This window comes from Diplotaxodon limnothrissa, linkage group LG18 (assembly GCF_057381915.1).
Source record: "Diplotaxodon limnothrissa isolate DT_005_m linkage group LG18, D_limnothrissa_male_GT1.1, whole genome shotgun sequence".
NCBI classification, from domain to species: domain Eukaryota; kingdom Metazoa; phylum Chordata; class Actinopteri; order Cichliformes; family Cichlidae; genus Diplotaxodon; species Diplotaxodon limnothrissa.
Window position 1 is genome coordinate 23,512,853 of NC_140613.1, and position 27,848 is coordinate 23,540,700.

At 41.4% G+C, this 27,848-nt stretch overlaps 1 protein-coding gene across 5 annotated transcripts; it reads right to left on the reverse strand.

The window, feature by feature from the left end:
* mast3a (microtubule associated serine/threonine kinase 3a) lies at positions 1-27,080 on the reverse strand. Of its 5 annotated transcripts, none has more exons than XM_085379069.1 (27): positions 26,628-27,080; positions 24,141-24,229; positions 23,325-23,397; positions 21,663-21,683; positions 21,401-21,479; positions 16,296-16,453; positions 13,323-13,398; positions 12,993-13,202; positions 11,991-12,092; positions 11,427-11,559; positions 11,141-11,226; positions 9,589-9,674; positions 9,072-9,280; positions 8,790-8,931; positions 8,374-8,506; positions 8,096-8,261; positions 7,820-7,921; positions 6,736-6,858; positions 6,410-6,519; positions 6,049-6,230; positions 4,759-4,880; positions 4,475-4,663; positions 3,976-4,199; positions 2,657-2,779; positions 2,372-2,508; positions 1,842-2,023; positions 1-1,743 (listed from the first exon to the last, which is right to left on the reverse strand). In XM_085379069.1, the coding sequence occupies exons 1-27, from the start codon at positions 26,711-26,713 to the stop codon at positions 893-895; spliced, it is 4,194 nt and encodes a 1,397-aa protein (XP_085235195.1). In that variant the 5' UTR covers positions 26,714-27,080; the 3' UTR covers positions 1-892. The 5 variants fall into 5 exon arrangements, with proteins under 5 accessions (XP_085235195.1, XP_085235192.1, XP_085235193.1 ...); XM_085379066.1 differs by having other exon boundaries at positions 1,842-2,026; XM_085379067.1 differs by having other exon boundaries at positions 21,401-21,482.
* Between the last annotated feature and the right edge of the window lie 768 nt (positions 27,081-27,848).

The following is a 27,848-nucleotide window of genomic DNA, read 5'->3' on the forward strand; positions in this document are numbered from 1 at the left end:
CCAAAAAAAAAAAACCAGGACAGCCAGTGGCGGTAGACCCAAGCATACATGAGGCTTCTTATGTACAACTACAGTACCTATTATTAAGCTAAACCATGCTTTGGCGCCACAGCTTAGCTGACAACTGTTGCAATGTTGTTATTTTTCCTTTTGTCCCGATTTGTACATGCCCTGCGTCGAGAAACAATGACTCCGAATCGTCACGATCACAATCCGCATGATAGATTTCTTCAGAGAGGCAGCAAAAAACGTGTTATGGAACTTTTTAGCATATACAGTGCAGGATGAGCACTACAGTCTGTATATGAAACAACATCCCGTTACACACGCACGCACACACACACACACAACAGTATAAAAAAAAAAAGAATCATATGAATATTGCAATATTGACTAATATTATCTTTGTTTTCCCTCCACACCTACTAAGACTACACTGAGAAGTTGTTGCCTGGCTTTTCTCCTGTGCACTTCCTAAAATTAGAACAGCTGAAGCGTCCGAGGCATTTATAGCAACTTAAAAAACAAACAAACAAACAAATTAAAAAAACAACAAAACAAAAACAAATAATCATTAAAAAGTCATAAATAAGTTTCTTCGTTTAAAACAACAAATATTTATAATTACATCCGTTAGAGGCGCCACAGTGATTTGAGAACCGAGAGAGAAATCGAGCAACTCTGAAGTAAACTTCGTTTGGCAGTCATTAATCTGTTAACAGTGTTGGAGGATGCGTGTGGTACTGAGAAATGCAGACTCTTTGTTTCTGTGATGATGTGGGACTTGGTCACAGTTTTCTGGACACATGCAAGGCCTTTAAATGCAAGTACGATAGCAGGTCAAAGCCTCATCTTCTCTGACCTGTGATCCCTGCAAAATAGAACTGAACAACTAACGCCCTTCTTTGTCTTTTGACTTGGTTTTCTGCGGTGTGGTACCCTGTGATCCCAGCTTGCTGCTGGGTTCCGACTGTGACGAGTTGATCCAGGATGCCTTGAACGCCTTTGACTGTGTGACAGGAAGCGTGGGGCTTAGAGCCGCCTCCTCCAAGTCGTCAAAGTTCACTTCCTGGACCGCCTCCTGTTTCTTGAAGGAGTCTCTGCGCTCTGATAGAGCCAGCTTCCTCATCACCACCATCTCTTTTGAGTGGTTGTTGGTGCTGCGCTGTTGTGGCAAGGCAGCAGAGCGGTGGTGATCGCTGCCTCCGCTGGCTGTGTCCTGGTGGCCTCTCTGCCCTCCAATGTGTAGGCCCTGGCGGCCGTGCTCGCCTACGCAAACAAACCCTGTAGCTTTGTCTCCCTCTAGGTCCTCCAGCCCCTCTCCCTCAGACAAGGGCACCTCCATAGTGTGACGTCGGGTGCTGTAAGCCTTCCTATCTCCGTGGTAACCCCCAGTCATCTTGTCACCAGTCAGTTTCTCTGCTGACTGAACTCTCTTGAGCAGCGGTGAGCGCGGCGGTTCTGCGCTGCGAGGACGCACAGAATGACGAGCGATTGTAGGAGGTGACAAAGTCTTGCCGTGAAAACTGTGCAGGGACTTGGGGTGACTTGGGAGGCTAGATGGCGAGCATTGAGGAGAAAGAGATTGGGGTGGTGGGATACAGGCCAGAGGCGAAGGAGGGATGCTGCTGGTGGACTTGCAACGACCAGCTTTCGTGTAGCGACCCAAGACGTGAAGAGAACTGGGACGAGCCTGCGGTACGGGCGAGTTTGGAGAGCTGGAGCAAGGAGAAGAACTTGAATCTAACAAAAAAAAAAAAAAGAGTTTAGATTTAGTGGATACACTTCCTCCAGAAAGAGACAACTACATCACTACAAGAACGATTGTCCTCTTCTCTCACCTCCAGAGTGGTCAGGGGCTGGGGAGCGACAAGGTGTTGAAGGCCCAGGAGAGAGGCTTTGTGTTGGTGAGCCAGAGAGGCTGTCACTAGATGATTGGTGGAACCCCGAAGAGAAGCTACGACTGCTCTGCATGGGTGGAGGCGGTGTATGCTTAGACAGCTTCTTCAAGATGCTGCGTCGTCTGCTACAAAAGTAAATTAATAAAAAAAAAAAATTGTAAAAAAGCAAATTTACATAATTTACATCTGAGACAAGGAGCCAACTCGTGTTACTGTAATGCTAATCAAAGCTTCTCTAGGAGCATCACTCCGTCTCTCTTACAAAAAGCTTTTCGGAGGCTTTAAGGTTTTTAATGCACGAATCAGACTTGCAGAATGAAAAAAAAAAAATCCTTTTTTTCCATTTGCCGACTTTATAATTGCAAAATCAGCAAATAGGAACTCTGCTATTTATCTGAGATCTAACATGAGGCTTCAAGGAGGAGTAAAACGTCCAATTCTTCAATATGATTTCATTCTCGCCCGTGTACCTGTCTTGTCCGTCCTTCCTCTTGCTCTTTTTGCTCCGCCGGGCCATCTTGGCCTTGTAGCTCGATTTTCTAGCAGGTCCAACCTTGATAGAAGTGTTCTCCAGAGCAGTGGTTTGGAGGGTCACCTTGTTGCCACTCTGTCGCAAAAAAATAAAATAAAATAAAAAATTGAAATTTCTATTTAAATTCTTTCTTTAATTTGACAGTTTTAATCTTCCATACATTATAATGATCATTTTAAAAAAGCAACAAAAACCCTCGAAACAAAACACGTTATCCACATACCTTAAGCAAAAGCTCCACCACCTCAGTGTGTACGAGACCCTGGACTGACTCTCCGTTGACGTGAGTGATGAGGTCACCTGCCCTCAATCCTGCCTCGTGTGCAGGACTGCCCTCCTCAACGCACTAGATCCAAACAGACACAACCTCACAATTACTGGTAAAGCAACCATCTAAATGGCTGTTGCTGCGTTTCACCTATGCAATTAGTAAAACTAGTGTTTTTGGTTTACTTAGTTTAAACTTGTTGTGTGAAAAAAATGCCATGTATAGCAACAAAGTATCACGGCAGCATAAAGGTTTCATAAATAAAGGTATGCTTCTTGAAGAAATTTAAGAGAGGTCGCTGAGTCTGCTGACTTGATTTCATCAGTCAGCTTGTCCTACAGCTTCAGGGCTCTGACAGTGAGTGCACAATTAAAATTTTCAACCCCACCTCAGGACCAGATGAGAGTCAAGCGTTTGTGAATGTTAAGGTATATACAGACTCATATGAATCTAATTAGAGCATCTCTGAACCTTGAAGCAGACCATAGTGGGTGCCACTCCTGTTCCTGAACAGAAAACTGAGGCTACAATTCACACAGGTTTACCAAAACTGGCCAACAGAAGATTGGAAAAATGTTGGGAGATGAGTCTCAATTTCTGCTGCAACGTTCAGATGGTTGACAAAGCATCGATCCATCATGCCTTATAATAACGGTTCAGTGTGGTGTAATGGTGTGGGGAATATTTTTTTGGCTGCTTGGGCCTCTTAGTACTGACTAAGCATCGTTTACATGCAGCAGCCTGTCTGAGTATTGTTGTTGACCATGTCCATCATATTATGACCACAGAGTTCTCCTATAAAGTGAAAGGCTATGAAGAAGCTTTTATAAAGGCTTTTTTTTTTAAAAGAGTGAGGAGGGTCAATTTTTGGGGTTCTATGAGTCTGACTATTGGCTTTCTGGTTGAGTGAAGCAGCTGTTGTCAAATCACGAGAATGTAAACCGAATCATACCAAATTGCATAAGCTTTGTTTAAAACCTCAGTTCAGTAAAAGAAAAAGTTTGACATGTTCCAACAGGAAACCAGCAGATGGCACAATTTCTTTGCCATGTGCTGGAAACTATTTTGAGTCATTTGGTTTTAAATTATACCTACGCATACCTAAAAACTAGCAAACAGTCTCTCAGTGTTTGCATGTTGCTGAGCTTGGTGATGCTGATTTCACTCATTTTTAGGGCCAGCGCAGAAAAAGAGGCCATAAAGTTATTTAAACATCTATGCTTTTGATTCCCAATATAGTATAAATCTAGTCAGTACCAGATAAGATCGCATACCCAGACCATGTGATGAACGGTGTAGACGTCACTGTCTCCCATGTAGACTCTGATGGCTCGCAGCGCAAACCCAAACCTTTTCCCAGAGCTGTGGATAACCACCGGAGGCCTGAGGCAGCTGACATTGACGGACAGATCGCGGCTGGGAGACGAGTCTCTGGACGAGGGGTTGGATGATAAGGACAAAGAAGATTTGGGGCTCGTAGGAGGACCTCCTGAGTCATCTAGTTAGGAGCAGAAGAGAAGCAGGAAGAAACACAGCTGAGTCTTTATAAAGTGTAAGCACTACTGTTTTTAAAATGCTGCATCCAGTAATTAAAACCAAACAAACACTGTTCTAATCTTGACTTCAATATAAATAATGTGTTTTACAATATTTACAATAATTACACAATATTAGGCTGTAGAGGGCACTGTGAATACATGAACACTCGTTTCTTGTCACCATTTTCTTTTAATTCCAAACACTTTCTATAATGCATTCATCCTGCAAAGATACCTGGGGTAATGATGAGTGAAAGGCCAGAGACTGATGCAGACTTGGGGACTTTTCCAGAGGGGGACCTGGGTTTCTCTGGGGTCTCTAACTGATGTGCGATGCGTCGAGATGCCCCCCTCCTGAAGGATGGCCTCGTACCTGTGCTGTTGCTCCGGAGACGGATGCGGCGCAGGTTGGAAACCATCCCATCTACAATAGTGGGTACAATGTGTGAGTACTAGTGTTTCACAGCAGCAAAAAAAAAAAAGTAGATAAGGTAGTTTCTGCATTTATTATACTCTTACCCTCCTCATCAGCAGGGATGGCAACTCGAGGCATGATGTCAAAGCTCTGGGTGTTGTTCATTACCAGTGGGCTGGTGCTGCGTTCCGACTGTGAGGAGCTGGATGACGCACGTGGACGGAGACTGAGAAAGATAAAGGTAAAATGCAGGTCCAATAAAAATGCAGATTTTAGCTAAGTTTCTCTTTTAGAAATTGGGCAGTAAACAACAGTTTCCTTCCTAACTACACAATAAATGTCTTTCAACAATAAAAACAAGAAGAACTGCCACTACGTTTTTTAAAAAGTGCATTACTTATAGGGCTGCAACGAGTCACTGAGTAATGTGAATGATTCAATTATTTTAAATTTAAAAAAAAAAAATGCTTGACGCACATTCTTTGCTTCGATGCACACGGCTCTGTGGTAAACGATTTAACATTTAACAAAAGTGTTTAACATTGATAACACAACAACAAACTGTGTCATCATCACTATTGTTAACAAGTTGATACTGAGATGTTGAGCTCAGGTTTAGTGAAAGACAAAAGTGTTTCTAGTGTCCAAAACAGCAGCTCTGTTCCTGTAATCACCATTAAAACCATTACTGGGAAACAGCTAGTGAGAGTCCTTCATTGAAGCACCTGATCAACAAACTCAGACATTAAGAAAGGCCTCTTCATCCACCACCATTTACTTTACACAGCAAAAAAATCAGCTCTAAAGCTACAGAAGTAAAGCTACATTAAAATAGGAAGATGAGCTGAAGGCTGACTCCAGCCGTCCTTTTTATATGGAAGCAGTAAACACTGGGAAGTCTAAAGGGGGGCTTGGGGTGTTCTTATGTCAAGGCTTTTACTAAATTAATGAAATAATCAATAGCTGCAGCCCTAAATATTTTATTCGAAAACTGCAGCAAAATGAGCTTATTTGGTATTTTGTGGTTTTTAATCAATTTTCTTCTTAGATATCCTGTTTCTCTTTTATGGTTTAATGGTTCACTCCATTCAGCACCACACAGGGAGGCTTCAGTAAACGCTGAATGGATATATCACTTGTGTTTACACCCGTGGGCAATGTAAAGGCCTCCATCTGACATGCATGCAAGAAAACATCCAACTGGGGGAACTTTAGAATGGCTCATTGGTTTAATACAAAACGACGTGAAAAGACCTCTATAAAATTTGCCCTTTTGAAATAGGAAACGCTTCAACCCAATACGAGAGACTATTATATTTTGTGAATACAGAGAGGGCTGTGATAGTTTTGTTCTCATAATAAGGACATCACTCTCCCTTGTTCCATGCTCTCACCTCCCCCTGTGTCCATCTGCCCTCTTGTCTGCACTCGCCAAATGTTTGTGTCCGTCACCAGGGGAAAGGACTCCCCTGCCCTCCCATCGGTCCTCCTTCTCCTCGCTGTGGCTTCGGTCTGATGACGACAGGCTCAGGTTGGATGGAGTGGAGGTGGACAGGTGCTCTGTGCTGCTGTACACCTGGAGTTTAAGAGGAAAAAGGTGGCATGGATTAAAGAAGAAGGGTTTTTTTTTTTTATATCCTACAAATAACCAGAGGTATTTCATTAACCAAATTACAACACCAAAACAAAAAGTCTTGCTTTGTTCCATGAGCCAGGTATTAATATTGATTATAACTCATGGGTAGTAACGAGTACCTTGCTGAAGCGGTGGGCTACAGAGGAGAACTGTCGTAGCTCCAGAGATGATTCATCATCATTTGTTTCATCGTCATCTGAGCCCAGATGACAGTATCGCTCTGATCGGGCTGGAGGGAAACATGGTGGCATGCAATAAATGATCACAAACTGGGAACAGTTTCCTATCCAAATTAAAACTACCACCATGCTGCATTGCTACAAATTTAGCTCATAAAATCATCCATTTTCTGAGAGCTCATTTCCAAATGAATTTCTCCTCACAGGTTTTTAACAATGCAGTGCATCTACTTCATAAAAGGCCCACAGTCAGTAAATCCACATACTGTCAAAGTAGCTGGTGTCCTCCTCGCTCTCTAACTGTGGGATGAATTCAGCTTTCTGCCTCAGGAGACCATTCCAGTCCAGGCCAAGGAAGAAATTGTGCATCTTTACCTCAGTGGCCCCACCTGGAGAAAGAAGTTATTAAACTCAAATATCGGCATCGAGGTCCCCAGACTTGAGTCTGAGCTTGTCTGATCCCCAGCCAGACTCTTTGTTGCACTGAGGCGCCTTGAGGCATCTGTTGCCATGATTTGGTGCTATATAAATAAAACTTAACTGAATTTCATTCCATTCTCCTGGTCTCTGGCTTTATGCTTATTGTAAAACTAATTTGCTGCTATTTTCTATAAATTCAAGTTAATTAATAAGAAAATTTAAAAACAAGCATTTAGTGCTGTGCAACATAGGATGCAATAAGACATTAAATTTCAAGTCTCAGTCAGGTTTAAATGTCAAGAGTAAAAATGAGTTTTCAAATAACTTAAGTGTAACGGACTGCTTCAAAGTTTACCTGCAGTTACAGCAAAGGCCTGATCTGTGGTTTAACCAGCTTCCCGGTACAACCAAAAGCATCTGGTCAGCTGACCTTAATGATCTTTTGAAAGTGTGCATAATTAAAAGGCCTGAAAAGTAAAGAGGTCCTAACCCATACAGTGACCTAAACACAAACAAAGTGTAAAGAAGTCAAAACAGTGGAAATTTGAAGTCTAAAACATTCAAGTCAGAAAGCTCTAGAGAGCTTATTGATTACTGTGAACTAGTCGACCTCTCTGTCTCTATGGGAGGTCTATGGGAAACAATTTTATCAAGCCTGGTTAATGTAAAATTCTATTAATGAATAATCTGCCAAATAAACACACAGAAGACCTCAAATCCTTCCTTATTCCTGTGCCAACTTTATTTAAACTCTTAAAATTAAATTCCTCCACATGAGGCCTTGTGCAGACTATGACCTCCTGGTAAGACACCCAGTGACACATCTGTCACAAAAAGCATGTTTTTGCCTTTTTCTGGCCACCTCAGAGTCACACTGTCCCGAGGCCCAGAGAAGGTTTTTCATCCATCAGCAATCATGCTGTCACCAACCTGTTCCCAGGCGCTCCAGAGGGTTCTGCCTCAAAAGTCTGGTGATAAGGTCCTGAGCATCAGCTGGCAGGGCATCCTCTCCATCCGGCCAGATAATATCATCTGAACACAGGAGAGAATGCAACGAAGGGAACTAAAGGTATCTACAAAGCCCAGGGGACTGATGTGCCAAAATACAGAGATCTATTGCAGAATTTTGAGCGAGAGGATGACAAATGGATTGGATTTACGTGTATAAAAATAACTAACTATGAGTTCAATTGAAAGATTTCCTACCATTAACCACTTGACCAAAGAGCTGCTCTGGTGTGTCTCCAAAGAAAGGCACACAGCCCACTAGGAACTCATAAAGGATGATCCCCATGGCCCACCAGTCCACAGGCTTCCCATAGCCCTGCCTCAGGATCACCTCTGGAGCGATATATTCTGGAGTACCACACACCTGTAGACAGGTTTAAAAAAAAAAAAAACAGAGTTAAAGAGAAAAGGCGGATTTTAGAGAAGCTCAAAATCAGAGGAGATGAAAAAAAAAAGACAAGCGAGAAGAGACAAACCTGCTTGTCAATGAATTCTCTGGTATCCTTTTCAATGTGTCCTTCATACAAGTTGGTTGTCATGTTCATTAGGCCAATCTTTGAAAGTCCAAAGTCTGTCAGTTTAATATGTCCCATGGAGGTGATCAGCAAACTACAAAGGAAGTAAGCACAGAAATGTTTCATGTTACATCAAATGCTTGCCCTCAAAGCACTGGAATTTCATCTTTAGAGAAAAAAAAATATCAAAGACTCAAAGTTTGAAAATATTCTGCTCTATCTTCAGAAAGATTCCATCTCCCTACAGATCACTGCAAGTTTAAAAATGATGAAAGCTTTTAAGTTATTTAGCGCTGCCTTAAGGCGTTCACAAGAAATATGGGGGAGGGGGGAAGGAATAAGAATATTCTCCTTGTTCATCCGTTTGCCTGACTCACTTGTCAGGTTTGAGGTCTCTGTGTACAATGCCGTAGTTGTGAAGGTACTCTAAAGCCAAAACAGTCTCAGCAAAATACATCCTGGCCATGTCCACAGGCAGAGGCCCACCGATATTCTTCAACAGATTGGCACAATCTCCACCTTAAAAACACAAATGAGGCCACCATGAAAAACGCTTTCAGGTCAGGTGACTTAGACTTAAAGGTGTACCTTGTATGGTAGATATATAAGAGCTTGGTGTCCATGTGTCTCTATGTGTCTACAGTCTGAGCCAACTGTACCTTCCACATATTCCATAACCATGCACAGGTGCCTCCGTGTCTCAAAAGAGCAGAACATGGAAACCACAAATGGGTTTTCAGCAAAGGTGAGGATGTCTCGCTCTACGAACACCTGTTGGATTTGATTTCTAAGGATCAGATTCTGCCTGTAGATCTTCTTCATAGCAAAACGCTGACGAGTGTCTTTGTGGCGCACCAGAAATACGGCCCTGTGTAAGAGAACAGAGGCAAAAGGAAGGGGAGAGGCAGTGACAACACAAAGAGAGACAGAATAAATAATCAGCAATCATCAACAAAGAAAGCAGGGAGATAATACAAAGAAAATCAATTGTGGGAATCACATAGTGGTAAATATCAGTTCAGACTGGAAATGAAACTGCCCTGACTAATTCCAGCCTGAACACAAAAATACTACAAAAACACATCCACATTTTAGTTTCCACTTTTATTTAGATCTCTGTGGTTCTTGGTGCGACTGACTCAGTCAAACGCAAACAAAGAAGTCTGTCTTACTCACCCATAGGCGCCGTTGCTAATGAGCTTTATAGTCTCAAAGTCGCTTTCCAGTGGTTTCCTACGAGGAGGGGTGCAGGCTGCACGGCTCTGAATCACGCAAATCCCAACGAGAGAGAAAGAGAAAGGGGGAGAGGAAAAAAATTACAGCTGCTGTGTTACTTTTGGAGAATTTTTTTCATGTTAACGAGAGCTCCATTTATCACTTAAATAGCATTGAATCAAGAATAATCTGCATGCTCTGCCAAATGGCATTTAATATTTCTTTGGTGCATATGCCACAGCCGTCAAGTTCGTCACCCACCACAGTTAATCCTGTCACAGACACAATTCAGCTCTGCTTTATCAACTGGAGCATCTTTTATGCACGCAACACAAATTGCTAGAGAAAAATGATTTAAAAAACAAAAAAACAACAACAACAACAATGATGCAAAGAGTATGCCAAATCCACACAGTGAAAGGCTGAAGGCTGGGATTTTGGGAACCTGCTAATACATCCAGTGCTGTGGAAAGGTATTTGCCTATTCCAAACTTCTTAGGTTTTTCACATATGCGTCACACTTCAATGTTTCAGATCAAACAAATTTTAATATTAAACAAAGACAAGCCAAATTTTCTTAATTATGATTTCATTCATTCATTCATTAAGAAGAAAAAAAAAACTATCCAAACTTGCCTGGACTGTATTTATAAAAAAAAAAAAAAAAAAAAAAAGGCTGTTATTGAGCCATTCGGAGGTGGACTAGCTGGTGTGTTTTGAATCATTGTGCTGGTACATAACCTAGGTGATCTTTGGTTTACGCCATGAACTAATGGCCAGACACCCTCCTTCAGGATTTTCTGGTAGAATCTCTTCATTATTGTTGAATGATAACCTCTGACCTTAACTGAGGCAACTGAGGATTGGATGTTTTTAGATGATGTTCTAGTTTTTTTTGTGATAAGTCCTCAATGCAGGTCACTCCTGGGAACGTTCACCATTGTTCCAAGTTTTCTCCATTGTGGATAATGGCTCACACTGTGGTTCACTTTGGCAAACTTTCCAAACTAGCAGATGTCAGTGACTTTTTTTCCCCTCGACTGTTTCTTTAAATCGTGACACGATGTGCCCGTCTCATTTTGATGGACAGCTTCTATTTAAGTGATCTTTTTGATTCAGCAGGTCTGGTCGTAACCAGGCCTGAATGTAGCTTGTGAAATGAAATTCAGTTTTTCAAAAAAAATGTGGTTAATCAGTTAATTTATTATTTAAGGAGGCAATTACTTTTTCACAGAGGGTTAGGTAGGTTTAGAAGTGTTTAGTAATAAAATTTCTTTGATGATCATTTATGTGTGACAGATATGGAAAAAAACCCTAAGAAATCAACACCGTATCAACAAAGGTTGCCACTCGGTGACTTAAAAACTAGTAAGACAATCTTAAAGCAAATAAATCTAATCTAAAGGATGTGGAATATTTTTAAAATACGTGAGACATGAGCGCCATCTGTTCTTCCTGGGTCACTTTAGGGTTCACTGTATGCATTTGGTAACCGTTTAATGTAAGCTTATACCTGTGCAGATGTTGCCTCTCCAGTGTCATCAGACTCTCTGCTCGCTGATCTGTGAATCGGGCTAGTATGCTCCAAATGAACCATCTCTGTAACGGCAGCAGACAAAACAGATCCAACTTTATTAAACGCCAGTGCGAATCAAAGTTAAAAATCACAAAACTGTCACTGTATCTTACGAGATTAGTTCACAATGATTTATTTAAGCTAACTGCATTAGGGTTTTCAAATTTATCTGAAGTAAGCAATAATGAGATAGAAATATATATATATATTTTTAAATCTGCACCTTCCAGGGGGTCTCTGGTAAGGCCCAGCTGGCTGATTATGTATCTGGGAATATCAGTTTTGATGCCTTGTCCTACTTTGGCTTGACCCTCTGCAGCCTCCAAACGTTGGTAAAACTCCTCTGGATCAAACTCCTGGATTCAAAATATAAAAAAATAAAGGAAAGACAGTTCAGGTTTCACTCAAATATACATTACTTTGTTGACATAATATGTAGAAAAGCTTCAACTACTACATCGGGAAACGATGGATCAAACATTGTAATACAATTAAAAATGCTGAAAAATGACAGAAAAATGTTTCTGCTCCAATCTGGGCTTTTTTTCTGGCCTGGAAAACTGGAGCATCACTGGCACCTTACTAACAACAGACCCAGGCTAGCAAGGTGAACTTGGCTTAGTAAACAGTAAGCTGGGTTATTATTACTGCACAAACTAATCGCTACTACAAGATGTCAACATCATGTATGAGTCAACTTTCACGCATGCATCTAAGCTGATGGACATAGTGTTATTACGTCACTCGTAAAGCTGTGATTATTACTGCGTCTGTCATTGAGTCTTACCAGACACTCCAACAGCCTGGCAGGCCTGGAGATGATGATGAGAATCTTCTTGACCAGTTTGGTGATGATGGTCACCTCCTCGCTCTCTGAGCGCTCATACGCCTGAACAGAACAAATAGTGATGTGATTATTATAGTGACCTAATCCATTTGACACAAGCCATGAGCCACCACAACTCATCCAAAGAAGCTGTCTGCACTTGTCGGGTGATATTTTTAGCATCCATTTCATCCCCTTACATTGTCTGGTGGTGATTCAAGGGCTGGTATTTCAACATGTTGAATCAATACTCACTGCATGCTCTGCCAGGCTTATAAATAATGGAAAAACATTTGACTTTTTAACACTCATTCTTGCTTATCTAAATCCAACAGCGCTTTGATCAAACAGCAGGTTCAGAAAGTGTATGATAGAGGTGGTGAAACAGTCAGAGGAGCGATTATTCAGCAGTCAGTTTAAAACAAACTCTTGCCCTGCTAAACACAGAAAAATCCACTCTAAAAAAAATTGTAAACACCTTTATGAAAAAGCAACACTAGCAAGCAACTCAACATATGCATTTTAGCATGTGGAGAAGGGTCAAAACAATTTCTGTGGCCACAAAGAATATACTAATTAAAGAAATTATTATATGACAAAATAATCATTTAAACCACTGTTTTGCTGTAGAATACACAATCATTACAAAACTGAACACTTGACCACTGCACACCCCTATGTAATAACACAAAATACAGAACATTATTGACGGATGGAGTGGAATCAGCAGAATATTAACAGAGGAAATGGGCCTTTTCATTTCAATGTTCAGTGTCCTCAGTGCTGCTATAGTACAGCATGCAATGTCCCAGAGGGCAACCTGAGCTACCAACAATAACACCAGCTAGAAACATCTTAGAAAGAACCAACACTCCCTGACTGTTTGAAAAAGAAAAGAAGAGAAAAAAAATTCTCTGTATGAAAAAGATGAAAAATCATTTACTAAAGATGAGAGACACCCACCTCATGCAACAGCTTCTCCAATTTCTCCTGCAGCTCCATGAAGTACCTGGAGGTCACCAGGCCATTCTGGGACTTGTCCAGACAGTCTCTGGCGAGCTCCACCAGCTGGTGCTGAATGAATCCAAGCACACCATCAGCCAGGGGCAGAGCGGTGTCCGGGGAACACTCTGCAATGATGTCGAGCAGCCGACCCTCCATCTGGGCCGTCGCCTGGGAAACAAAAATGAAAGCCTTCGTTTAAACCAGTACTGCATACATTTCTAATCCATTTAGTGAGCAGTTGAAGATTTTAACTTTGATTATGAGACTTTCACACAGAAAGGGAGCTACCTTAGGGAAACGTTCTTTATAGACGTGATTCATCATGACAATCTCATTGTCAAACACCCCACAGGTCCGTCCAGGGCTTCACAGAAAGAAGACAAAAGGAGAAAAAAACAAAAACCAGATAAAAATATTACAAATGTCGATATTTTTTTGCACAAATGCCATTAACAAATAATGGAGACCAAACTAAAATAAAATGAAAAACAACTGAACTAAGTGGCAAACTGAACTGATGAAATCAACATTTATATCTTTACTGAACAGCCATACACACAACAAGCTATAACATTTTATGACCACATTAACAATTAAAGTGTTGACTAACATTCTAGGTCATACAAACAGCGTGTTTGACACAATTCAGATCAGGCTCTCATGTTCACCATCCACGACCACACGTGTTGCACCCAGAGGGTTTCGGTTACACGCAGGGGTCTTTTTAAACCCTCCTTACAAGTTCCAAATCAATGTACTGTCAGCACAAATGTTAAAAATAACAGTCCTGGGTGCTCCCTTACACTACGTTGCATACTAAAAATGACAATAATGTCAATATGCGACATGAACTTAACTTGTTCTGGGTAACCACAACAGTTGCACACGCGGTATGAATTTATTTCAGGGTAATGGCAACTGCTTAGACCACTCGGAACTATTTTGAGGCTGCAAGAAATCCTTTTACGCAACTTGTAGAGCAAATTTAGAACAACGGCGACACATGTCAATCAGCTGCTGTTGATTTAGATGCATCATTAACAACTATGCAAAGGTCAGGTAAAACCCAAGGGGGAGATTTCTCCCCGGTGTAATTGCTAGAGTTACCCAGATGTACTTATAGAGTATTAGTGTACACATGCAGTGCGAATTACTGCATGTGGCACAGGCATGGACACGTCACCAAAAAAGCAACCACATCAACGGGCTGCCAAAATCCTCCCCAGCCTGTCATAAAAACTCTACAGCAACCTCAAAACAGCCTGCCATTGCAGCTATTCAGAGGGATGAGTCCAGCAATGCCAAGTGATGAGGAAAAGGTTTTATTCTATTCCAGGGGATCACGCACAAATGGCACAGAGGGTTTTTCCAGAGCCACATTAAATAATTATCCCAACATATTCTTTCCAGACAGTATTTAATTTATCTTTTTATAATCATGTGCGAAATATCTCCTGAAAAACCATTAAGCCTACTTTTGTTAGACTGGGCTGGAGTGGCAGCCTCACCAAACAGGGCAGTGCTCATTCACATACAACTTTACAATGTTCTAAAAAGAGCAACTACAACTACTTAAGGTGGCAAGCTTCGTGAGCTTAAACCTTAGCACAGTCTATCCCACATTTGCTGTTTAACTGTTTAACAGGTAAAGTTATTTAATTTACTATAAGCTTTGATTACTTGGTGAGTACCGTATGTAGTAAAGCAGCAGGAACGGGTAGCATGTTAGCCACGCTAGTTACAAGTTTGAGGTTTTCATTTTATACCCCGTTAGCAGATCTTCTCTTTCTGTTGTGAGAAAATGTGCATATTTAAAAAAAAAAAAAAAAAACAAACACACTTTTTTTTTTTTAAGGGAAAATTTAGAGCACAGTTCAGTTTAAATATGGCACATATGATCACACCAGTGAAGAGAAACCTTGATTTGAAACTACAATTTAGCAGCACAAGACCACAACAAGTGGCGCTCTTTTCAACTAAGATCAGGAAACTAAAGCTACAATTCAAATAAGCTCAACATCAGCCGATGAAAAATTATGCCTGGTCTGATGAGTTCTGATTTCTGGTGCGAACATGATAAAGAGCTCGCTGTATTCAAATGGCCTCTATAATCACCAAATCTCAACTAGGGATGGGTATCATTCAGGTTTTATCTGATACCGGTGCCAAATCTGTACTTTTGAAACGGTGCTGGTGCTTAAACGGTGCTTAAAGAATAGAGAACACAAACTTTGTCCAAAAACTTATGTTTTTATTTTTAGCAGTCTCTTTTTTTCTGCAAAATGATAAGCAACACACATGGGGCGATCCGCGCTAACTCGCTAATGGAGATTTACCACACCCGCAGCAGATGTGCTTGTTGTGAAGTCTTGCAGCAAGCTATCAAATACGGTGCATTTCTCGGCTTTTAAAAAACGCTATGCGTCGCTAGGTGTTTCATCAGATTCGAAGTGTCACCTCCTTTGCACAGTGTCACCTTAAAGCACTTGTTGCAGGCTGCTGAGTTTGCATCTTTTGCTGTGAAGTACAGCCAGACTTTTGACCGCTTCGCCTTGGGCATTTTTAATCTGTAGCTCTGCTCTAAAAGAGCGTACGTACCTGAGCCCGCCTACTATTCTTGAAAAGCTAAAATGATTGGCTAGAATCCAAAGTGTATGACATCTCAAGAAAAAAGAAAAAGAAAAAAAAAAGCACAGAAATAAAGCACCGAAATGTGCGCTGCTTTTCGGTCTGGTTACTACCGTTTATGTCAGAACCGCCATAATGGCACCGGATATCGGTACCCATCCCTAATCTCAACCCAATGGAGCTTTGTATCATGGACGCACAGCAGACAATTGTGCAGAAACGGAGTGATGCTGTCATGTCAATATGGACAGAATTCTCTGAGCAATGTTTCCAGCACCTTGTTGACACTAAACCATGAAAATTTTAAGGCAGTTGTGAAGGCAAAGAGGGTCCAATGAAGTACTATTAAAGTGTATCTAATGAATTGATATATAAGGGTATATAGAATGTACAGTTAGTATAATAAGCCTTTAATAACACAACAGTTTTATCTTTGTGCTTAAGTGGTGTGTGTGGTGAGCTGCTGTATACAACTGCTACTGCAGCACATAATTAAATCTACGAGACTGAAGCCAGTTGGGGGGATTTCGGTTCCACCCTTTCAAAACAAACGGCCCAGTGAAGTATGACAGAAATGTTTGTGTAACAGAGACAGTCTATATGCTGCATCAGCATATAGTATAGGAAAGTTACCTGAGACTGCGTGAGCGGACCCTGACAGGGGGCATGGGGTGGGCTCCTTCTTCATCTGCCACACTTTCTGGGCTCGGAAAATGTTTGAAGAGGAAGTGAAGATCCTCTTGCGTGGGCTGAAAGGGCAACTGGTGCAACAACTCCTGTGAAGAAGAGGACTGGGAGGGAAAAGTGGAGAAGAGAAAAAAAAACCCAGGGAAGTAGGGTCAATGGTTAAGTTGCATTTATTGATTCTTTTTTAAATTAACGAAATAAAAAACAAAACAAGCAATCAACCACTGCCACTACCACTTTTATCCATTTTTATTTAAATATTCATACGTAGGCGGGGCTGTGCTTTGATTATATAACATCCTGTGTTAAAAGGCTTCCTCTGGTAAGACTCACACGTCTGCTCTCTCCGACTCACTCTTTATCCTGTTAATACCAAAGTCTTAAAGACTTTCATGTTACACTGCAGATCTTAATTACCGTATTTTCACAACCATAAGGCGCACTTAAAAGTCTTAGATTTTCTTCAAAAAGTACGGCGCGCCCTATAGCGCAGTGCGCCCTGTGTGTTGTAAGGAGGACGTAGTAGAGAACACCATGAGAACGCTAAAGGGTGAAGTGTGTGCGTTGACTTTATTGCACATACCTGTATAAAAGAACAGGTATGTGCGTTATGCAGGACATCGTTGTTTTAACAACCCTGAAAATGGCAAAGAGACACGCTTACGAAGCACAGTTTAAACTGAAGGCCATCAGCTACGCGGAGGAACATGGAAATCGAGCAGCGGCGAGAGAATTTAAGATTAATGAATCGATGGTTCGCAAGTGGAGGAAGCTGGAAAACAAGCTCCGGCAGGTCAAGAAGACGCAGCTGAGTTTCCGCGGACATAAGGCGATCATCGAGCAAAGAACGAGCGGGAGAAGCGTTTCGACGGTCACCATTCGGCTAAAAGCAGTTTCACTTTCACTTTTTATGAAACGGTGCCATTTTTCCATCCGGACCAGGACTACGGTAGCGCAGCAACTTCCAGCGGATTATAAGGAAAAGCTGGCCATCTTCCGCTCCTACTGCAGCAAACACATCGGCGACAAACACATCCAGCGATGGATGACCGATGGAGACCACAGTTTAACCAAGAGTGGAAACCAGCGCCGGGCGAGTTACGCCACAATTTGCCAATGGATTGTAGATGCTTGGGCTAACATGTCTGCTGGCACTGTTGTTCGAGCTTTCGCGAAAGCCGGCATCATTTCCGAGGAGCCGCACGGCACGGAAAGTGACTCTGACAGTGAAGAAAGTGAACCTGGCATGTTTGATGAAGATTTAGCGCAGCTGTTCAATTCAGACACAGAGGATGAGGACTTCGATGGGTTTGATTGATGATAAAAATGTGAGTACCAAACTTTGTTTTGCTCCTGCTTTATTTTTAAATACGCACACTTGTATGCTTGTGTGTTGTTGATGATGACGATTATTGGTAATAAAAATGTGAGTAAGGTACCGAACTCAGGTTTGCTCCCGCTTTATTTTTAAATACGCATACGGTACTTGTATGCGCCCTATGATCCAGTGCGCCTTATGTGTGTGTTAAATACAGTAATGGCACACATAACTGAGACTGCGCCTTTTAGCACAGTGCGTCTTATGGTCGTGAAAATACGGTAGATGCACCACCTTATATGGACATGCAGAGAGTTGATTTGTGATGTAAAAAACATCATGAATCCCTTCCTACATGAAAAGAAAGACTCAGTGAACTTTATAGATTCCCCAAAGCATTTTTCAGTAGGATTTCGCCCTTTTCACGCAGCACACATGGAGACAGGCAGCATGTGTGAATGTTTTGCTTTGTTTTTTTTCCTTTCCAAGTCAGGATGTATGACACACCGCCTGGAATTTATGAGAACTCCCATTTGGCTAGGATCTTGTGTATCCCAGGAAGAGCAGAGAGAAGAGTGGCTCATTGGCCAGAGGAAAAACAGAAGAGCCAACGAGAAAGAAAAGCAGAGCGAGACAGTGAGAGACACTAAAAGGAGGAGAGAAAAAAAAGAAAAGAAAGAAAAGAAAGCAACAGAGCAAGGACGTGACAGAGCAGTGATAGGAAGGTGGGGGTGGGGGTGAAGGGGCTACGCTGAGCAGGAAACTAGAGACTTGTCAGAATCGACTAAGAGCTGCATAAAGACCTCACTGACAGCAGGCCTGAAAGGGGCATTGTACAGGGAGGGCTGACTTCACCGTCTCAAAGCCATGTGGTTGGCCATACAGAATTTCAGCAGAGACGCAGGAGCTGGGTATTGTTTTCCATTTGAGCCAACTGCAGGTTCAGCGATGGCTTTCGAGATAAAATCCTAATAATCACCATAGAAGACATCGGCAAACAGCTGACAGGTATAGCTGGGCAGCACAAAGTGTGCTTGCAGTATTCCTGAAAGGGAAAGCTGAGTAGGGAAATGATGTGGTACAGCCCCTGCTCGTTTGTGATGTCATCCAGGAAAAAGAAACGGCAAATTTCAACAGGACCGGTATTATTGTAATGATAAGCTTTATTATTCCCGTACTTTCCCCTCAGTCAAAAGAGGACACGCTCAGATCAACTCAGTTCGTCTCGTGTGATGTCATTCATTTAATGATGGACACATGGTAAATAATTCACACAACCTCCTGTGTTTTGGTTTCCCCTTTCCCCAAGTTTTTTTTGTTGTTGTTGTTGAATAGGAGGTAGAGAAATATACCATTATGAGAAAACTTTTATGCCTTTTGACTTAAAAAACAAAACAAAACAATGACAACAAAATTTACTTTTTACCACATTTAATACTGTTTCAATAATTATAGGAAAACTTGGGGGAAAAGGCATCTGAGGACTAATTCTAATATCCTCTCCAAGGTGGAAAATATGACACATGGTCGATGATGGAGGGATTCATCATCCTTGGACGTATCCTGTTATGGCTGCCTGAGTCATTAAAAAGGATACCAGGATCCATCTCCAGACAGCTGCTTTATAAACCAACCGGTGCCCGAAGCTGTCAGTGTGAAGTTTTCCAACCACTTTACTGTATCAGTAAAACTAATTATAATCAAAAATGTCACAAATTTGTAGCGATAATAACGCTAAAGTGACAAGAATGCTCTGTAGATGTAACGAAAACAATCATCCAAACCCCCCGTAGACTTAAAAGCTAGTTGTAAAAAGTTGGCAGTCTGCTTCCTTGCCAAGGAGGTTGCAGTTAGTCTGGATTTATATCGACTGCAACTCAATCTGAGAAAGACAAGCTGTCACAGAGGAAATGGCAAAAAACCCAAAACAACCAAAGACTAAAACCACAAAACTTTTCTCTACTACTGTTTATGGCGAGTGACCCGGTAAGTTTAAAGTGAAGTTCAAGTTCTAAACTGTGAGTCAGTAAGATTTTTTTTTTAATGCTAAAACACAGTAAACATTCCTTTTCTATGAACAAGATACATTGAAGTAACTCTGACGAGCTATGTAATGCTGATGCTACTTCTAAAATATTTCACAACCACTGTGGAAGCTTTGTTCTAGTATTCCTTCCTTGTACGGTATGTGCAATAGGCTAAAACTAACCAATAAATAACACAAGCCAATTCTATTAAAATTCATATTTTTGGCTAATTACTGCTTTCATGTGGTGTTCACGAGACTACGACTGATTTGGTGACCAGTAACCACAAAATACCAATTTTTAAAAAGGTAAAAATTACAGGTAGCAGTGGTAAGATTGGTTCAGTGGAACAGATTGTTTTGCTTTTCACGTGAAAGATCTGTGAAAAGTTCCCTGTGGGGTTGCCTCAGGATAAAAACTCCAATCAAACATGCGAGATACCTGCTGTGTGGCGACGCCTTGCTAATAAGGGAGAAGACAAAAGTAGGACAGTTAGCAGACTGTCCCACAGACTTAAACTACTCAACTCTGAAACAAACTATTGAAGTGCCATTCAGTGGGAGAGAGGACACTGACGCAAAAGGAGAGGACGTTATCTTCATAACCAAAGCCTGCAGTGTCCAGCGACCAGCTGTCAGCTACAGAGCGATGAGCAAATCTTTACAGACCTAGCCAAACATTTTGGCAGTTACACAAATTTTATTATTCATACACTTTTTTTTTTATTAATGCAAGTTATTTTTCGAAGACTTCTGCCATGTCGACAATCGTGCATTTTATAACTTTTAAAAGGGTTGTGTGCACAGAGTCTATGTTTACAGTGTTGACCATTCTTTTTCATAACATCTACAATTTTTGGTGGTGTTCTACAAAGGGGGGGGGGGGGGGGGGGGGGGGGGGGGTAGAATTGGATCAGCAAATCCACAGGATGGCTTTGGAAAATGTGAAGGATGGCATAAATTTTAAAACTTTATTTGCACAAGTTTTAAAGCTTTAGCTAACAAAAGACCTACCCTGTGGCCATTCAAACCACACCAAAGTAATTAAGTAACAGACAAACAATTACATGTCAAATATTTTCCTGTTTTGTTTGTTTTTCCACTATTTACTACAGAGATTTCTTTTTTCTTTTTTTCAACAATGGGTCCACATTTTTTGTGAATTGATAAAATCTTTGTTTTATAATCACAGGATAACCTGGACAGTTTTTTCGCTGTAATTTTAGACTATATGTAAAATTAATATTTGTTTCTTACAATTTAGGTCCAAGAGTCATTCCACCACATTTCTTTCATGTACTAGCATTTTGTTATCATGTAGAAAATGAGACATACAGTTGAAATTGCCCCCTTTTTTATATTCAGAGATTAAATATGTAGGTTAACTTCCCAACTTTAACTCCCCATATTAGCAGAATGGGGAGTTTCACTGGTCCGGCCAGCTTTAGATGTGTATGTAGGTCACGATGTAAAATGAGTTTGACATCCCTGAGCTACTGTAAAATCAACAATCATTTATAGGCAGATTTATGACACTTTGTAAGCTGATGGGCTTTACAGCTCAGTTAGTCAGCATCGGAAGTTTACAAGACACCACAGTCCTGTAAAGTGGAGAACTAAATGCCCCCAAGGTAGTGGTTTAGAGAGAGGTTGAATGTGTGATGATGGAAAGAGGTGACAGACAGTAAGAGATACTTCTCCGCTTACAGATACTGATGAACTTGGTGCGTTTGTGCAGTATCCAGAGGAGGGAACAGATGCCACCGACCACCTTCGTCCGTCTGCCCTGCTAAAAAACACACACACAAACAAGCACACATAAATAACAAGCTGCTCAATGGAGGCTCATATGAAAAACTTTACATCCTGTTGACTCATTCCAATCTTCAAAGCCTAAAAAGGCCAACAGACAACATTTGATGTTTGAGTCTTTGCAAGAAGAAGAAACAGCAATTAGTTATTTTCTTACCTTTCAGTCCGGGCCAGTTGACTACGCAGATGCAAAAAAAGGGAATGGAGGCGAGAGATGCAGATAGAAAGAAGGGGCGAATGGAGGCATGAAGTGAGAGAGAAAATAAACACTGTTTAATGACAGTGACAGATTAAGTCTGCCTGTCAAAGTCACAGTCCTGTTAGTCTGACAGAACTCCCCGCCAGTGGCTGTTTGCTGTTTCTGAACACCTGCCAAGCTGCTATCATACTGCAGCATTGAGGCCTACAGACAGTTTCTCACTATGCACACAGACACACAATGCACTCATTAACACTGCAGAAAACCTAAACCTTTCTCTACCAAATAAATAAATAAATAAATCTCCACTGTCCCAATAGTTTTCCATCCAATACACTCTGAGGAAGTGGCCCAGTTTCCTTCACGGAGTCAATCTGTGGCAACAAAAGATGGTCGAATGCAGTTTCTCTGAGAAACCAGCTCTTGGGGACATGTAGCTAAATTAGAGGTGACAGTGAAAATGAAGGGATCTGAGGGTTAGTGAGCTGTGTTACATGTATGGTTTCTTATCTATCCCTATCTGATATGTACAACATGTTGTATCATGTTGCTGTAAGAAGCCACTAATAAAGGCAAAGGTTTCAAATCAATACTGGAATCAATGGCTTAGTTGTGAAAGGAACAAAATAAATAAATCAGAGTGGACCAGAGCACTGGTCGTCCTTACTCTTCAAGGCTACTCCACGTTCACATGAAAAAAATAACTGCACCAAAAGCAGAGCTACGAAGCTTTTGTGAATAACAAATAAACCCAGTGGAGCTGTCAAAAGTGCAGTCACAGCATCTGTCTACACTCTGGCAGCTTAAAAATGTCAATAAATTTAGATGAGCTGCACAAGGCAGTCCTCTAAGAAGACTTCCCCTCTGCATCCCTGAGCTCTATGGTGCAATATGGCATACTGCACTGCAGCTTAACTCATGACATTTGGGACAGTCGGTCATCACATACATTTAAACTACAGTGTTCTTGAAAATCCTACATTCAAGTATACATGTTGCTGCTCCTTACTAAAGTCTTCTTAGAGACAGGCTACCACACTATTTTCCGCTGCTGACTGAGGAAGCTGGTTGCAGCTAATGTTCCTCTAAATCCCAGCGAGTCTATAAACGGCACGCGTGATGAGAAGGCAAGCTCTGCAGTTTTCTTCCATTATCACAGCAGCCCTGAGTAATGAGTGCGCGCACCAACTCGCCTCCTTAATTGGGTTGACAAATGCCAAGACCCACGTCCAGTAAGTGAGTGACCCTGGGGGCTTTCAGCTGGTCAGACATGGTTCTCCACTGCCTCGATTTGAGGGGCAAAGGGAACAAGCCAGTGCATGTTCAGTTTGCGTGCACACAGTTTCCACCGAACCAAAGATCCCTTGGTTATTTTTTCTGATTTAATTTTTAGTCAAAGCGGGCCAAGAATAAAAATAAACTTTCACTGACTACATATCTCTTTTTTTTTTTTTTTTTAAATCTAATTTGCTGCCATTTCACTCCATTAAAGTACTTTTCATTGCAATATGTCTGTTTTAGTCATTTTCCACTTGATATTACTACGGAAAAGAAACTACTGCAATAATGTGCCTGGTTTAAACCAAGACTATATTAAAAAGCATTTCATTTAATTCTTACCTGCGGGCAAACTGGAAATTGGCAGAAGAGCTAGCAGAGACATTTCTGGGGCTTTCTGAAGGACTGCTACCAGCTGAGGAAACAAAACAAAACAAAATTTTTGAAAATTGAGAGGAAGCTGAAGGAATCCAAGCATATTACTAAATGCAGAATAACTGGACTGGCTTCCTAATGTTTTACACTATCAGTGTGCAACGGTCAACTTTGCAGATGGTTTTCCTTTACAAGTTCAAACTGAAACAATCAAATATTTTAATGACAGTGATGCATACATACAAAGTTATCTAGGGCCCTTCCTGTCCTGTCCTAATCAAAGAAGGATTGTGTCAACAGACAGCAGGGGGTATTTGGTACAATCACACCATATTGCATACTGCTAAAAAGGTAATTAAAGGACTTCCACTGTCCCTGAGGACAAGTCACAAAAAAGGGGGATACACGGAATGACACTTTTTAAGTGGAGAGATCAAATGATGAGGAAGCCTAGAAGGGGACTACATTAAAAATGATCACAAGGAAAAGCATTGTATGGCTTTTACACTCTACTGTGGGCACATTATGAGAAAGAAGGAAATAAAACAAAGCACCAGAGGTAAACTAGCGATTGCTTCATGACATACAGCATCAAAAAAAACTTGAGACTGATGATCCTACATGAGACAGGCAATCCTGTGCTCTCCTCAACATTCCACTCTCTGTAACTTCTCTGCTTCACACGCAATCAGCGGTGGCTAAATGCAGGAATTCTGATGAGCCAATCCAATAAACCCTGCACTGAGGCGAGCAGACAAACGGGTAAAACCGAAACACAAGTACCTGTGGCGAGTGGGAGAGGTGAAAGCGGTCGTGACAGCGTGGGCGATGGGGTCCCGACCGCCAAACTCCTTCTCTTGTTGTTACGGGAACTGTGAGTGGAAAACAGCAAACAGAAGAGAGTGATCATCTGTTTTATGCAGTGTTGTAACAAACATGATCCAAGCACACTTTGTTTATCAATCTGTGGGGAAAAAAAAAATCAAACTCGATCAGCCTCTGAATTCATATTTTTTTGATGTGCTGACAATAGTAATGCCACTGTAATTATGTATATACATACAAAGCATGCATGACTACAAACATGTTGGCATGTAAATATATAAACAAACCAACTTGAGTGCAACTTCTTTCTTATGCATCAGCGCTAACTACACATTACCTGCTCTAATATTTAGAGGAATTAAACTTTTTGTTTTTCTTTTAGCCACTTCTAATCAGTAAATAATGTGAAGTCTGGATTGAGCAGTGTAGTACGATCCAATGACGTCTGAGAGTATTGTCATGTGAGATAAGGGAAATATATTACTTATCAGTACCACTGGCAGAGCCTGATTAGACAATAAGAACTTTGGAAAGCTGTTTTATCATGATGGAAATAAATAAAATGGTCCAAGTGACCCCTGATATAATTGAGCAGGCCATGACACACCGTCCACATGTTTGTACTTCGGTCTTTGTGAGCTGTGAAGTGTTGTTTCACTTCTGCTGGTATTTTTGAAGCTGGTCTGTGTTGTTTGTCCTGATCGGTTTTTTGGTTTCAATTTACAAACAGTGTTTCTTCTAATTTGCATATATTTGTAGAGTTTAAAATGCTCTTTTGATGCAGCTTTTGGAGTAAAGCAAACAACCTAATGCCTTTTTGGCTTACCAGTCCAAGTATAACATTACTTTAGAGTACCAGTGTTATCTTGTCCATTTCCTGTATGTTTGTATTTGGTGCCTGCAGGTTTCTGCACGCAGGTGTTAACTCCATGTTTTCATTAAGATTACAGTTTTGGCTTCTTTTCAGTTTTCTTTGTTCCCCCCCGTTTGTGATCTCAATGCTTTCTGTTTCATGTCGGTAAAGTAGATCCTGTCTCCCTTTCCTTCTGGCAGTGACCTAAAATAATTGAGGGGCTGAGACGACAACAAAGCCTGACATTTCTGGGTCGGTGCAAAGGCAGATTCACAAACTATATGGCCCCTCAACCCATAAAGACTCAAAGTGCCACAGAAACAGAAGGATGAGAGGGTCAACGTGTGCCAAGAGTTGGGCTCCAACCACAGAAACACTGTGAAGGTTCGCTTTTTTGCTCCTGTTAAAAAAAATAAACATCAGCAAAAACACTCCAGAACCTGTGCCGAAAGATATAAGATAAGATAAGATAGAACTTTATTAATCCCTCGGGTGGGTTCCTCTGGGAAATTCGACATGAGAGCACCACTGTATCACACTGGCACACCACGTGAGCGCTTCATCAACAGCTAGCAGTCATAAGACGACTGATATTTGGGACTAACAATAATGGTTTGTATGGATCTTGCAGGAAGACATGAAACATGATGAATGTAGGCCACTGAAACAGTCCTGCGTGTTAACTATGTCTGCTGCATTTGTTAACTGAAGCCAATTTCATCAGCTCACTGTGGTGGATCGGCCACATCACTGATTGATGCATGACCCCCCAACTACATGGAAAGAGTGGATAGTTTGACATTCCACAGATAGCCTATGTTTCAGCGTGCTAATGGCTTCTTCTTCTGAAGCTTCACTCAATAGCAGTACATTTACATTTTTAAATCCTGCAATATAAACTGCAGCTCTTGCGGTTTACACCACTGTAACAAAGGCAAATTGTGCCAGCAAACCAACAATTATGTGTTCAGATTATGACAAAGAGGTGAGAGGTAGAGACGCGACAATTTAAGATCACTATGAACTCACTGACTGCCAAAGACATATTGAGTGCATTAAGGGCTAAGACACCTTAAGAGCTGACTGGATTTATCTGATTGATGAAAGCACGTTTACAACACTACTGTCCCACTAACCGCATCAGTGCACCGATCAGCAGTGGGCCCTGGTGTCGCTTTATGCGACAGCTGGCAGCAGACAATGCAGCCTGCCCGCACACATACACACAACAGTCTACAATGGCCACGTTTCTCTGTCGGAAACAAAAACTAGGGCGGATGTAACCGACACATACAGTGCAATGCTGAGGGGCTATCACAGACCCTCCGGAGGGATCAGATGTCTGAGCTGTGAAGCGGCTATATTAGCAGACAGTCTGGAGGTTGCCATTAAGCGCCTTGAATCAAATAGCTCGAAATTACGACGTTCAACAAATTGCTGTTTCTCAGAGACTGAACGGCACAGCCGATGACAAACATACAACCCCCCCCCCCCCCCAGACGTTTTGCAGCAGTTTGGTCGAGGCTAATTAACATTCGTCTCCATTTTCAAGGATAATTTTCTAGTTAGAAACAGGCTTTAGGTTTTGTTACCTTTTCGATCTTTTCATCATGGCCCCGGTCACAAAACTAGTTTTGTAGCTCGGCAGCACGGTCCAGTAGTAGTTTTGATCAGACATGTTGGAGGTGACCGCTAAATCCGATCCGATATGAGAATTAGTATACTGTCGTTAAAGAGGGGGCATCGCGGTAAACAGTCTCCCCTGTCGATTTAGGCTAGTACGTCGACTCCAAAGGCACAAACTCCTTTCTGCTTCTTCGATACAGACTGACCCCAGACCCCGGGCAGGGCAGCTCGGCGGTGCTAGCAACTGCGACGGCCATGGTCACGCTGCTCCTTTTCAATGTCATCAGTAAAATTTTCGAGACAGCCTGTCTCCCACGAGGTGCAACATTATCGACCGATAACTAGCTTCGACAAAACGTAAAGCGTTATTCTGGAGACAGAAACTTTCAACCACAGCAACGTCTCTGCCGCAACGCGCAGCCGCATCGCCGCGCGCCAGCAGGAGGAGGGATTTCTGATGCTTTCATGTCCTGTCGGAAATACTGGTTTAAAACGCTATGACACAAATAATCCATCCGGTACAAAAATCTAAGATTTTCAACGATAAATCTTTTTTTCCCTGTTCTTTTTAATTCTTCTCTTTTATTTTTTTTAATAGAAACAATAAATATAACATTTGACAAGAAGTTATATCAAAATTAGAAAGACTATTTTCAGAGCGTCCGATAGTCTTGAAGGTAACATTTTTTCAATAGCGATTATAGGGATGCTCGCGACTTTTATTGATTTCAAAGCCTATATAAAACAATGGTTCGGAGAGCTTAAGTCTTTTTTCTTACGTTTTAAAATACAGGTATTAACTGTGATAAATATATTAAATTAACTTCTTTATACACACACACACACACACACACACACACACACACACACACACACACACACACACACACACACTGCCCCATGTCAGGACTTATATGGTGCTCATTTTTGTCCTGTATAAGGTTAATACAGCAATATATGCATATAGATGTATATTAGAAGACAGAAAAGCCTTAATGAAATCACCTGACTTGGCCAACAGATATCAGAGACAATGGGATACAAAGGATTTTATTGCACAAACATAACTTTGTCTCACAACACTATACTGGCAGTGGGACAAGTGTAGGTAAGCAGCACAAACACATGTAGCTTCTAAAGATCTTTGAAACTGTCAGCTGAGATGAATACATATTATTCAGTGATTC